This window comes from Monodon monoceros, unplaced genomic scaffold, assembly GCF_005190385.1.
Source record: "Monodon monoceros isolate NGI ecotype Baffin Bay Population unplaced genomic scaffold, NGI_Narwhal_1 Super_Scaffold_2, whole genome shotgun sequence".
Lineage (NCBI taxonomy): Eukaryota > Metazoa > Chordata > Mammalia > Artiodactyla > Monodontidae > Monodon > Monodon monoceros.
In genome coordinates, this window is record NW_021703776.1 from 72,506,918 (window position 1) to 72,519,824 (window position 12,907).

The following is a 12,907-nucleotide window of genomic DNA, read 5'->3' on the forward strand; positions in this document are numbered from 1 at the left end:
CACTTAGGATAGAGTCCAGGCTTCTGAACGTGGTTTTCAAGGCCCTGTGAACCTGGCCTCTGCCTACCTCTCCAGGCTAAGATGACCATACATCCTGATTTATACCTTCTGTCCCAACATAATTATTAGTATTACCAATAGCCACCTCATTTCACTCAGAAGATTCCTGGTTAGGACAAAAATTCATATGGTCGCCTTAAGTATCTAGCTCTCAATAATTATTTGAGAAGTATAGCAACATAACCTAAAATACCTTACAGGTTCTTTGAATTATAACCGTGTTGATTAGGATTATTTTGGAAGAATACCTCAAGAATAAGGTGGTGAGGTTGAGTTAGAGGGTCCTTACTTGTTCCCAGGGAATTGAAAGACAAATTATTCATTACTTTTTAAAAGCAGTTGGCAAGAGGTGAAATAACATCACCATACCATTGCAGGCATTCTCTTAGTGAACTTTCTTAGTTGTAAGTAAATTAACTTTCTCACTTCTGTCTCAATACTTTTTTATTTTAAATGTCTAGAGAAATGGCAACCCCTGAGATTGTGGGATGTTTATGCATATTTTGAGAGTACAGTTATTTTTTTCCAATAAATTGTACTTCATTAATTGTGAGCTATTTTATGATTCACTAAGAATCTGTGATTAGGTGTACATATTTAAGTATTTGTTTTTCTAGCTACTGTATTGGAATGATGACCTACTTTGTATTCTTTTATATGTTCTTGCCAAAATGCTGTACAATTTTCAGTATTTTATAGATGTTTAAAGTTGGATATTCTGTGGCCCTAAATTCACTCTTGTGTTTATTTTCTTTACCAACAAGGTATATGGTAAAAAAATAGATGGACAGCAGACCATTATTGCATGCATAGAAAGCCATCAGTTTCAAGCAAAAAACTTTTGGTAAGTTAAAATTTTGTGTATTGGGGAAGTTTGATACTGCTTATTCTCTTTTAAGTTCTTTATTGATTGGGCCTATACCTTGTTTCTGTATGATTGACTAAGAACAATATAATATAAAACTTCAGCCTTTTTATATAAGAAAAATATCTGTTCTATAATCAACCTGATCTTTCAAAGGTGGCAGTAAATCTATTGACACTCAGTGAAAAGAAGGTGGGAGAGCATTGGGTGTTTTTAGACTAGCAAGCAGCATTCTGAGGGAACATGCGTGCCTGTGAGCAGACCAGTTGGCAGGCCCATATGCTCATTCTGTGAAGGGGTTGTTCCTGAATGAGACTTACATGGGGGAGGAGGGCAGAGGTACTTACAAAGTGAAGAATGATCGCGTTTTGGTACGTGAACTTTGGTGACTCTGAAGTAGATGTTTTCGTGTGGATTGCTTTGTGCTTGGTTGGCCAATGTGAGGAAGTAATGACACGTTTTGTCCAGCGAGGCAAATTACAGTCATGCCTTACAAATTTTTGTACAAATCATTTGATTATCCCTTGTAAAAGTCCAGCTCCCCAAAGCACTGATTTGCACTCTTAATCTTGGACCTTTAACAAGTTGTTGGGCCTTTTTATTCTTAGACAAGACTATTTCTGAGATATCTCCTGTTATAAAATTCTGTGGCTCTCCAAGACTTTATAAGTTCAGAATTGAATGAAATCTTTACTTTTATCCTCCCTTTTTGATAATACATTCTAAGGCCATCAGAGTAAGTATGGTCATAGTGTTTACCTTTTAAGTATATTAGTCTTTGATTTGTTAGCTGAGTTGGTTGGTGGTGCTGTTAAGGGTAGAGTAGCAGGTATCAGTAACCCCTGTGGACCACTTTGGTCTATGGCCCAAGGTTGCTCCACTGCTTAACCATCACAGGAATAAATGCAGGTTACAGGAACTTTTGGAGGAAAGAGATCCATTATCACTGAAGGAAAGTAAATTCTATTTGTAAACATAGGCCTTAATGACAAGCTGCAGTTTCCTAAAAATTCTGTTGTATTAACTTACTTGTATGGCCTTGATATAAATGTAGTTTCTCCATTTTTGGCCTAAAAACTTGTAGCATTAATTTACCAGTATCCTAAGAAATAAGTCTTCACAAAATTGCTATTAATTTGTGCTGTTTGTGCCAGGATATATATAATAAAATCAATTTTGTTGGGATTGAACTCGTTACTAAGTTTTAGTTTAAAATATATAAATATATATAGATAAAATAAAATAGTAAATTTACTAGTTTTCAGAAATACAGTTTGAGTGTTAGCATATATAAAATGAAAATGATACCCTTGAATTTTCTAGTCTGTTTCACTTCACATATCTGAATTTTTTTTTTCTAAACTACCACTATGAACATTATATCATTGAAGCTAAAAATCACTTCCACTTTTTGGAAAAGATAATTTTTTATGACATTCCAAAGTGCTAGACATCACATATCACAATAACCTCAGTAAAATCTAAATATTTTGGTACAAGGAAATTACTTCAGTTCACCTCAAATGCAGATAGCATAAAAATCAGAAGATTCTAGTCATGATCATTTCTTAGATTTCACTAGGGACATTCTTTTCTTGGTCTCTGCTGTTTCCCTAACATCTAGCAGTATTGAGGGCTTAATAAATGTTTGTTGAATAAATACAGATTTCTAATTTTAAGCATTAATAGAAGAGAAGAGAAGAATATAATTAAAGGCTAGGACATCTTGACTGTTTACTCCATTGATGAAAGAAAGGGTACTGTCTATGCAGTGCAGTTTACTATTACTATATAGTAATGCCTTTGGAAGGATCTTTTGAAATAGTTCTCAAATTGGTATGATTACTTGATTTGGAATTCCTTTTTTCTTTTTTTTTTTTAATTTTCACAATCAGTGGTGATATGTGTATGTTGTCATTATAAATCAGAAATGTGTATGCTTAGAACTCACTAGTGCTTGATAGTTAATACCTAAATAAAAGGAATAACTTCTTTTGGAATCATGAAATAAAAATGAATAGATCTAAGTTCTTTTTCCAGTCAAGCTTCAATGGATAATTTTGGCTAAGTCACTCAAAATCAAAACATGTTATAAAATTATCTTTTATTTTGTAGAACATATACATTGTTCTAATAATAGTACTTTTCAAATGATAAGTGTTAACTTTAGGTATGAGAGTGCTATCATTCTGCAGGTTTTTGTGATTGGGCAGACTGCAAGAATATTGAAGGGAACCCAGAAATAATTCTGTAGCAAAGCCAGTATAGTGATCCATTAGCTCTATGACTGTTTTAGAAATATATACTGTTTTAAAAAAAACAGGTATAAGTTTACATATCAGAATATGTCTTTAGTATGCAAAAGAGCAAATAGAGGTCAGAAGAAAAGGAGTTGCTATGAAAAGGCTGTCAGGAAAAAATTAGGATAAAATTAATTAGGAGACAAAAATGAAGAACATGCCTGTTGCTTGTTTGTAATGTCACAGTTTCTTACGATTAATCTGTATCAATTTTATACCAAAAATCATTTTGGGATCTAGGAGGAGGATGTATGTGCCTTTTATGTGGAAACTTTAAGTCTAAAATTGGAAAAGGGAAAAAAATCTGATGCTTAAAACCCTTTAAAGCCCTTCTCTTTCCAGATATCAAAATCTCCTTAAGAATGTTGTATTACTATCTATTCTTTTAAAACTATGGGACTTTGTGTCATTCACTGGATGGTAAACTTGTGAAAGCCCCTGGTACTCTGAACATTTATTCAGTTTTTCATAATTAAAGCATAAGTCAGAAAACTGATGTAGTTTTGAACTGTATTTTAAGCCTTAGCTTTAGAGTTCTGAGGTTGCATCCATTATATAGGTCATTTTTTATCAGCAGGATGAAGATTAAATGTAGCTCATAACTGAACGTAACCTCTTGATTCTTTTGAATATTTCAGGGATTAAAAAAAAGAATGTCCAGCATCCATTCCCCACACTGTCTCATACTGTAGTGTGAAATTTAAATCTGGAACTTAAAATTTATTCAAATTATTTTCCCTACCTTATTTATAGCTGCTGTTTTTGTTTTTAAGGAATGGTCGTTGGAGGTCAGAGTGGAAGTTTACAATCACTCCTTCAACCACTCAGGTGGTTGGCATCTTGAAAATTCAGGTATGAAATAAAAAGAATTTGCTGATCTCTAGATGATTCTGAGCATAGAAGCAGCTAATTCATATGTTTACATTTTCATAGTACTCAATAACTGTTTCTTTTCGAGGTCTTTGTTTTGAGGTAATGGGAAAAACAAGTAGTGCTGATTTCATCTTTTAAATAACCTTGCAGTTCATTTCCTAGTCATCAGAAACCTGCAAGGATAGCTGACAGATTCTAAAAACACAGCTAAAATTAGATGCTACCATTTGGTCTGCTCTTCATACAATTTGTTCATCCAAGCATCTTCTGAGTTTGAGTTGTGCTGTTCTGTCTTTTGAATTGGAGTGGAGTTGAGTGAGGTATAATATTAATATATGTGTGTGTATAGATGTATAAGTATATATATATGTTAACACATGTACATACTACATATATCTTAAGTATCTTCTGTACTCATATTTGGCTGCTTATATGAAACCCACTAGAATTGACTCAGTGTAAGCTCAAATGTTTCTATAGAAGAAATTTGATAACTAAGAGGATTTAAATATGAATATTACTAAATAAGTTAAAGAAGAATACTGACTAATTTCTTTGTATCTTGGATCACTTATTTATTCAATACATTTGTTGCTTAACATGAAATGTATTATGCTAAGAGCCATAAAGGAATAAAAATGAATCAGATGCACTGCTCTATCATTTGACTCCAGTATACATTATTTCTAGTCTTTTATCCTATTACTTGTATGTCTTGGTGTGGCTATCGTTTAAGGGCTAGAAAACAGAGGTTATGAGCATGGATTCTGAAACCAGACTGCCTTAGTTTGAATCCCAGCTCTGCCAGTTATTAGCTGTATGACATCGTAGCCATTATTGTTGACATTATTTTTTCCTTCAGTTAGGCCTCTAGCTCTCACCTGGATGATTTCTGAGATGTGCCCCTGTTGGGCCAAAGCTTGTTGAGAGCCAGGATTGGCTGGTTCTATCTTAAGCACTTGGCATGATGCCTGGTTTATAATGGTTACTTTATTTTGTTGATTGGTTGGACCCTTTGCCATCTCCTAATCCACTTTTTTACATTGCCATCAAGAAAGGTGATTTTTAAAAATTTAAATCTGGATATGTTACTTGCCACTTGAGACCATTTTAGTGGTACACTCACCTACTAGATCAGACATATTTGCGTGGCATAGAAGGCCCAGGGTTGACTCGTCACCTACCTGTATATTCCGCCAGCCACAGCTCCTCCTCCCCAAACTCGCACACATTCCAGTCCTAAGTGCCTGCAGGCCTTTCCTAAAGTATGCTCTTCTCTACTAAGCTCAGTTTCCTCACCTTCCCTAGTTTGTTAAACTCATTTTACTAAGCCCAAGTACAGTGTTACCTCTTTTCTGAAGTCCTTTTTTATGTCTCAGAGAGAGTCTGGAGTATTGCTAATGTACTTTGTACGTACCTCTTACTGTGTTGTGTTGAAATATGAGGTCAGGGGCTGTCTTTTTAAAAGCTTTGTGTCTCTAGAACTTCCTGTAGTAGCAGTCATATATAGTAATCACTCAGTTAATGTTTATTGAATAAAATCATGTCTTTGAATTTGAGGAATTAAATGGTTGGTGGAAATACACAAAACAAGAGTGGTGTTGGGAGATAATACTGTGAGTTTGATTTTGGAAATCTTGAGTTTAGATACCAGTAGAACATCTATGAGGTAGAAATGTGCAGCAGTCCAGTCAATGGAGGGCTTGCCTGAGTAACTGCAGGAACTGCTACCTAGTTCCTCGCTAGCCTAAGGGCAGGAAGAGGCTCGCTGGAGTTTAAGGTCAGGAGCTCAGCAGAGAAGACTAGGTTAGAGCTGAAATCGGTAGTCATCTGCATTGATGTGATTGTTGAAGCCATGAGGATCTTGATAACTCCTGTAATATGGTTTCTGTAATTTCTTTTTCTAATAGGTTCATTATTATGAAGATGGTAATGTTCAGCTAGTGAGTCATAAAGATATACAAGATTCCCTAACAGTGTCTGTAAGTAATTAATTCCAAAATAAAATTTAAACAACCTAATACTTCTATACAACTAGAGCGGTTTTGGAATTAACATTTTAAGTAGTATTTCTACTTCAGATTAAAGTGTTTTCAGATAGATTAAAGATGGTAAGTAATTGGAAATTGGTACCTAACTTTTTTTTTAGCAGCTTTATTTAAAGAGATACAATTCACATACCATTCAGTTCACCCATTTAAAGTATAAATTTTTTTTTTTAAGTATTATATTAATAGGGTTGTACAACAGTCACCACAATGTAATTTAGAACATTTTCATCCTCCAAAAACCCTATATCCATTAGCAGTCGTTCCCCGTTCCCTCCCACCAGCCCTTCCCCCAAACCCCTCTCAGCCCTAGGCAACCATGAATCTACTTTCTGACTCTGGATTTTGCTGTTCTGGACATTTTATATAAATGGAATCCTACGATATGTGATTTTTTGCGACAGGCTTTTTTCACCTAGCATAATATTTTCAAGGTTCATCCATGTTAGAGCATGTGTCAGTACTTCATTCCTTTTTGTAGCCAAATAATAATCCATATACCACATTCTATTTATATATTTATTAGTTGATGGACATTTGTGTTTTCTACTTTTTGCTGCTGTGAACCTTTGTGTATACTGTTTTTTTGTGTAGACATTGTTTTAATTTCTCTTTGATGTATACATAGCAGTGGCATTGCTGGGTTGTATGGTAGTTCTTTGTTTAACCTTTTGAAGAACTGCCAGACTGCTTCCAAAGTTGCTGCACTATTTTTACATTCCCATCAGTTGTATATAAGGTTTCCAGTTTTTCCACATCCTCACCAAAGCTTATGCCTACCTTTTTATTATAGCCATCCTAGTTGGTATTAATTGTATCTTTTTTTTTAAATTAATTTATTTTTGGCTGCATTTTTGGTTCTTCGTTGCTGTGCGCGGCTTTCTCTAGTTGCGGCAAGCAGGGACTACTCTTCGTTGTGGTGTGCAGGCTTCTCATTGCGGTGGCTTCTCTTGTTTCGGAGCTTGGTCTCTAGGCACATGGGCTTCACTAGTTGTGGCACTCAGGCTCAGTAGTTGTGGCTCGTGGGCTCTAGAGTGCAGGCTCAGTAGTTATGGAGTAAGGGCTTAGTTGCTCCACAGCATGTGGGATCTTCCTGGACCAGGGCTTGAACCCATGTCCCCTGCATCGGCAGGTGGATTCTTAACCACTGTGCCACCAGGGAAGCCCCTGTTAATTGCACCTTATTGTGATTTTTATTTATATTTTCCTGATGGATAATGATATTGAGCATCTTTTTGTGTATTTGTTGGCCGTTTGAATAGCTTCTTTGGAAAAATGTCTTTTCAGATCCTTTATCTATTTCTTAATTGGACTTGTGTTTTTATTGTTGTTGTAATTGTTGCTTATGTATTCTGATAGAAGTCCTGTATCAGATATATGATTTACAAATATTTTCTCCCATTCTGTATGTCTTTTCACTTTCTTGGTAGTATCATTTGCAAAACAGAAGATACCAGTTTTGATGTGGTCCAGTTTATTTTTTCTTTTGTAACTTATGCTTTTGGAATATTAATAGAAACCATAGCTTAACCCAAGATCGTGAAGATTTACTCCAGAGTTTTCTTCTACGAATTTTATAGTTTTAGCTTTTAAATTTACATCTGTGCTCCTGTACTTAACTTTTAAACCCTATTGTATTTTTTTTCTCTATTTGGAGTATGATTTAATGAAGTTTTTCTGAAGTTCAGCTTTCAAATTCTGGAAATTTTGAACTTGGTTTTTTTTCCCTGCAGGGGTCTTTTCACACATTCTTTTCATTGAACATGCAACTATTTCTTTGCAGAATTTTTTTGTCCCAAAGATATCATAATATGTTAACAGTGACATTTCTGATAAACATTTGTTTATCAAATGTGTTGTATACCTAAAAGCATTAGTATATTATAAACATCAACTGCTAATATTTAAAATTAACTAACTTACAAATATTTTTAAAACTTTATTTTTAATTTAAGAAAGCATTTGATTTAATGTTAAGAAACATGTGTGAGTGTGTTAGGCCAGATGCTACCTGAAAAGAAATGAAAGCTGTGGGATTTTTGGATTTTCTTTTCTTTTTTTTTTTGCTTTTTCTTTTGGTTTTTTTCAAGTTTTCATTAGCACTTAGGTGATTTCTGCTTTCTTGCTAAGTAGTATTCTTCTTGCAAAATTGCCAGGAAAGATAATTACTAATGTCTGGTCTCCACTCAATATAGTTCTATATCGTGAGTATATATGTAATATTATTTGTGTAACAAGATACTTAGTATTCTTTGAGGAGTTTGACATTGAGTAAAGAGTCTTCCTAAGAGAGATTTGTCTACAAAATTATAGACTGTGGAGTTGTGAGATCTCGTCATAGTAATTAAACTTGACTAATACGCCAATGTGTGCTGAGTGTTTTAGGAATTACCTTTTCACTTTATCTTAGAGGATTTTCATTGTTGTTTTACTATTTTTGGATAGAAAAAATGTACCCATTATATAAATACATATGTAAATATATATAAATAATATATGTAAAGTAAGGTGTTAGATAATTTTACGTCAACAATTGTTAACTTTTAGTGTTAGGAAAGAAGCAAAGAAATGCATTATATCGGAATAAAATTCCAATATAAAAAATTTTTTTTTTAATTTTTTCCAGAAAATATTTAAACACTAAAAAATGCACCTTAAACTTTAAAATACGCTTTTTCTAATTGGTAATATTTTCTAAATGTATCATTATGGTGGTAAATATTGTTCAGTAAATATTTAGCAATATAGTCATTAACTAGAAATCTGTGACTAACATCTTACCCGTAAAGATTTTTGAAATGCTGTTAAGTGTTATAATTGAATTTTTCATCAACATGTACTATTAAGATTTCGCTTTCCTTAACCAGTGAAACACTAAAGCCATGCTCATTCTGTAGACTTTTAAAACATTTTTGCCTAGTTCCCCTTGAATTTAGGATAATTGATCTTACAATATTTTCCCTTTGTCATAATATCCATCTGTGTTATTTATTAAATTATAAGAAATCATTAACCATACATCTATTGACATACCTATTTAAAAGTAATAGTGGTGTAGTTTTAAATCACTATTTTATTTACTTTTGATTTTGTTTTTCATTCAGAATGAGGTGCAAACAGCAAAAGAATTTATAAAGATTGTAGAGGCTGCAGAAAATGAATACCAGGTATGATTTTCAAAAATATTGTATAATCTATATTTGCTTGTAAATAATGGCACTGAAATTTTAATTTCAGTCATAAGCCTGAATTTTTTCATTGTTTCACTATGATAAGATACAGTCTTTTTTGAGTGTGTTTTGTTTGTTTTAGTTCAAGTGCAAACTTGTGAAAATGTAGCTAAAACTCAGTTTTAGCTAACTGTAATTTCTGAGTATTGGTCAAAATAGGCCAAGATTTTAAATGGTTATTTTGTTTCTGATTGGAAATTCTACTTTAGGAGCTATTTCCCAAAGCATTTGGATTATATGTGGTCTCCTTAGATCATATTTCATTTTGTACTCTTTTACATTCTTTACCTGCTTTTAAATTGCACTCTTGAATTTAAGCATTTAATTTGTGTATTGGACGCGTTTCCACTCCTTGCAAACAGTAATTTGTGAAATTGTTCTGAGAGAAATAGTAAAATAGATCCAAAATGAGGACACACAGATAGTAAATATAATTTATAATTTCATTTTATTAAATTATTCAAAATGATTATAAGCTTTTTCTTTTAGCTGCTTTTATAAATAGCTTTTAAAACCATATTGGGGTTTTTATTTGGCTTTTTAAAAACAGTGAAACAGACTGCTTAAATAAAGATGTTTCCTAAAACATCTGTGTGTTTTATACATTGTTCTGTTCCTTTTATTTCTTTAAACTTTTAACTACTGTTTTTCATAGACTGCCATCAGTGAGAATTATCAGACAATGTCGGACACTACTTTCAAAGCCTTACGTCGACAGTTGCCAGTTACACGCACTAAGATTGATTGGAACAAGATCCTTAGCTACAAGATTGGCAAAGAGATGCAGAATGCATAAGATGAACATTGCATGACCGGATCATTTTAGTGTCTTTGCGTTTTAAAAAAAATCATTGCAAAAGTATTCAGAACTGTCAAGCTACCCAGTCAGATGGGCTGTTGCCATTTAAAATCACTGTAATTAATTAGTTTGGTTAGAGCACAGAGCTTAGCTAATCAACCATTATTTTTTATTTCTTTTGTTCAAAGAAGATTGAAAATCAGTTTAGTTTAAATGTCTTTTACTTTCTTTTATGCCTTTCTTTCTTACAATGAAGACATGATTCCTCTAGTTTAATGTCAGAAGTTTTTTGAAGTGTTTCAAAAATATTTTACTTACCGTAACCCTAAAATTATTGTCTTTTGGTTTATGAAGTGGGTAACTTTTGATATATGCCCAGTTCTTTTTAATGGGGTCAATAATGGACATTCTAGTTTAAGGTGGTTGATGGATTTAGCCATATATGCTGCTAAAGAAATTGTCTACCTTTTCCCCCTTACCTCTTTCATTTATGTAAGATTGAGATTAGAGGGAAAGCATTTTCTATATCAATTGTGTTTAAACCTTTCAAGAAGGTTATTTAGCTAGCTTAGTGTTTAACTAAACTTTTTTTAAAAAAGACCAAGGTCTAATGCTGTTTTGAGATTCTGAATTAAATGAAAATACTTATTTCAGAAATGCATTTAATGCTTTTTTCTTGTGACAGTTATGCAAATTAGCTTGGATTCCATATGTCCCTGAGTTATTTTTATCATAAAGCCACAAATATATTATAACAAGGCAAATTGTAATATATATAATCCTGAACTCATGACCATGTCTCAGTTTATTTTTTTCTTGGATTGAAAAGTACTAAAATTCAATGTGACATTAAAATGAAACGAGAACATTTCATTTTATACTATTTATTTGAGTATAAAAATCACTTACCAGTGAATCATATATACTATTTTAAAATACTTTCTTTGGATATTTGTGATTCTTAACTGGTTGTAAATTAGAAAAGTTGGGAGTACATGTGGTGTGCAGTTAAGTCTGAATTTTTCCATCTTCCTATGCATCATAAGCATGTTTGTAATATTTTGAAAAATACATTTACTGATGGTACAGGAATTTCAAGCCTGTGGTGAATGTTAGTATTTACTATAGGGAGGGTGGATTTGTGGTTTCATTCAGTTGAGTATTGCTTATTATACTCCAGTGGAATCCTTTCCTCACATACTCCTGTGGATGTCTGGGCCTGGAAATGTTTTTTTAAAAAACACCACTTTTATTTTGTACAATAAAATATTTCATTAGCTTGAATTGTATAGATTTTAAAAATTCTCTCAATGAAAGCATGTTGTTTAATATCTTTTTAAAAATCACAGTTGGGCTTTGAAAGCATTGAGAATATAATATGAAATTATGACATTTTTGGTTAAATCATTTTTTCTAGTTTTAAAATGCAAGTTTTGTCATATTGAGATTCCGGAAGAAAATGAATTAGCAGTGTTAATTATTCTCTTTTTTAAAACACATTTTCAAAGGTCTGATGATTCTGAGCTAAACACTAGGTGAATCTTTAATTGATTAGCTTAATCGTGTCAACTGGGCTCTCATGGGATTATATCCCCTGAAGGTCAATTACTTTGGCTCTGTTTTATGACCTAGAATGCTGTTGTAAAAATATATGTAATTGTTTTTATTTTATTATTAATTTTATTATTTTTTTATACAGCAGGTTCTTATTAGTTATCTATTTTATACATATTAGTGTATATATGTCAGTCACAATCTCCCAATTCATCCCACCCCCCCAACTTGGTGTCCATACGTTTGTTCTCTTATGTAATTGTTTTTAAGGTGATGTGCATGTAAAAGGTCATATTTATCAAAATAATTTAGAGTACAGTCTGAAATAATGGTTGTGCTATAGACTTCGTCTTCTATAGTCTAAGAATAGCATTTTATTAAAGTGGAAGAAGATTAGAAACACAAAGTATCCTAAATCTCAGGGATGTCTTTTTAATAGGAGTCATAATGTCTACTGTGTTGAATAGGCCAAAGTGTGGAGATAAAGGCAAAATTAGAACAAAATTAGGAGGCTGCTGCAGGAATCTGGTGGAGAGAGAAAGCTGGCTTGGCCTGTGGTGGTAGCTGTAGGCTGTAGAGGTAGTGATATCTGGATATATGTTAAAGATAAAAGCAAGTGTATTTGCCAGGGTTGGTTGTGGAATGTGAGGGATGTCAAGGACATTTGGGGGTTGAGAAATTGGGGAAGATTCAGGGTTGGGGAGGCCTGGGAACTTGGTTTTCAAGGGGGAAATATCATGTAGCAGTTAGATACTGGAGATAGGAGGTAGAGGAGTGCTCTGGACCAGAAGAATGGGAGAGCAAACAGACCTGGGAAACATACTTTGATAGCCAGGCAAAATGAAGGACTACTCAAAGTTAGTGATAATCTAATGAGACCACTAAGTATGACTGAATGTTTTTCTTCAGCCATGTAACACTGCATGAGTGCAGGCACAGAGTAGGTGAATTGGATTTAACCAAGGTTGTGGTTTTACCAAGTGAGTCTGACTGCCCCCATGAAGAGGGGCAGGGTTTTAATGATAACCTGGAAATTTCAGCTAGGTAAGCGGGGAAGTGCGGACATGAGAGGAGAGGAGGGATAGTGAAAATGTGGCACCATCAATGTATTATAGGTATGTTTAGAAGGAATGACCTGGAAATGTAGGAGGTAGGGGTTAGAGTGATATGCTTAAAAT

General features: G+C 33.4%; 1 protein-coding gene across 1 annotated transcript in view; it reads left to right on the forward strand.

Annotated features, from left to right (window-relative positions):
* Positions 1–11,459, forward strand: part of CAPZA2 (capping actin protein of muscle Z-line subunit alpha 2) — a 56,505-nt gene extending 45,046 nt beyond the window's left edge. Inside the window, exons 6-10 of the mRNA XM_029234254.1 lie at positions 825–904; positions 3,999–4,077; positions 6,009–6,080; positions 9,251–9,313; positions 10,032–11,459. Of these exons, the coding sequence (XP_029090087.1) occupies positions 825–904; positions 3,999–4,077; positions 6,009–6,080; positions 9,251–9,313; positions 10,032–10,172 (435 nt within the window). The 3' untranslated portion in view covers positions 10,173–11,459. The remainder of the gene's footprint in view (positions 1–824; positions 905–3,998; positions 4,078–6,008; positions 6,081–9,250; positions 9,314–10,031) is intronic.
* The last annotated feature ends 1,448 nt before the right edge of the window (positions 11,460–12,907 follow it).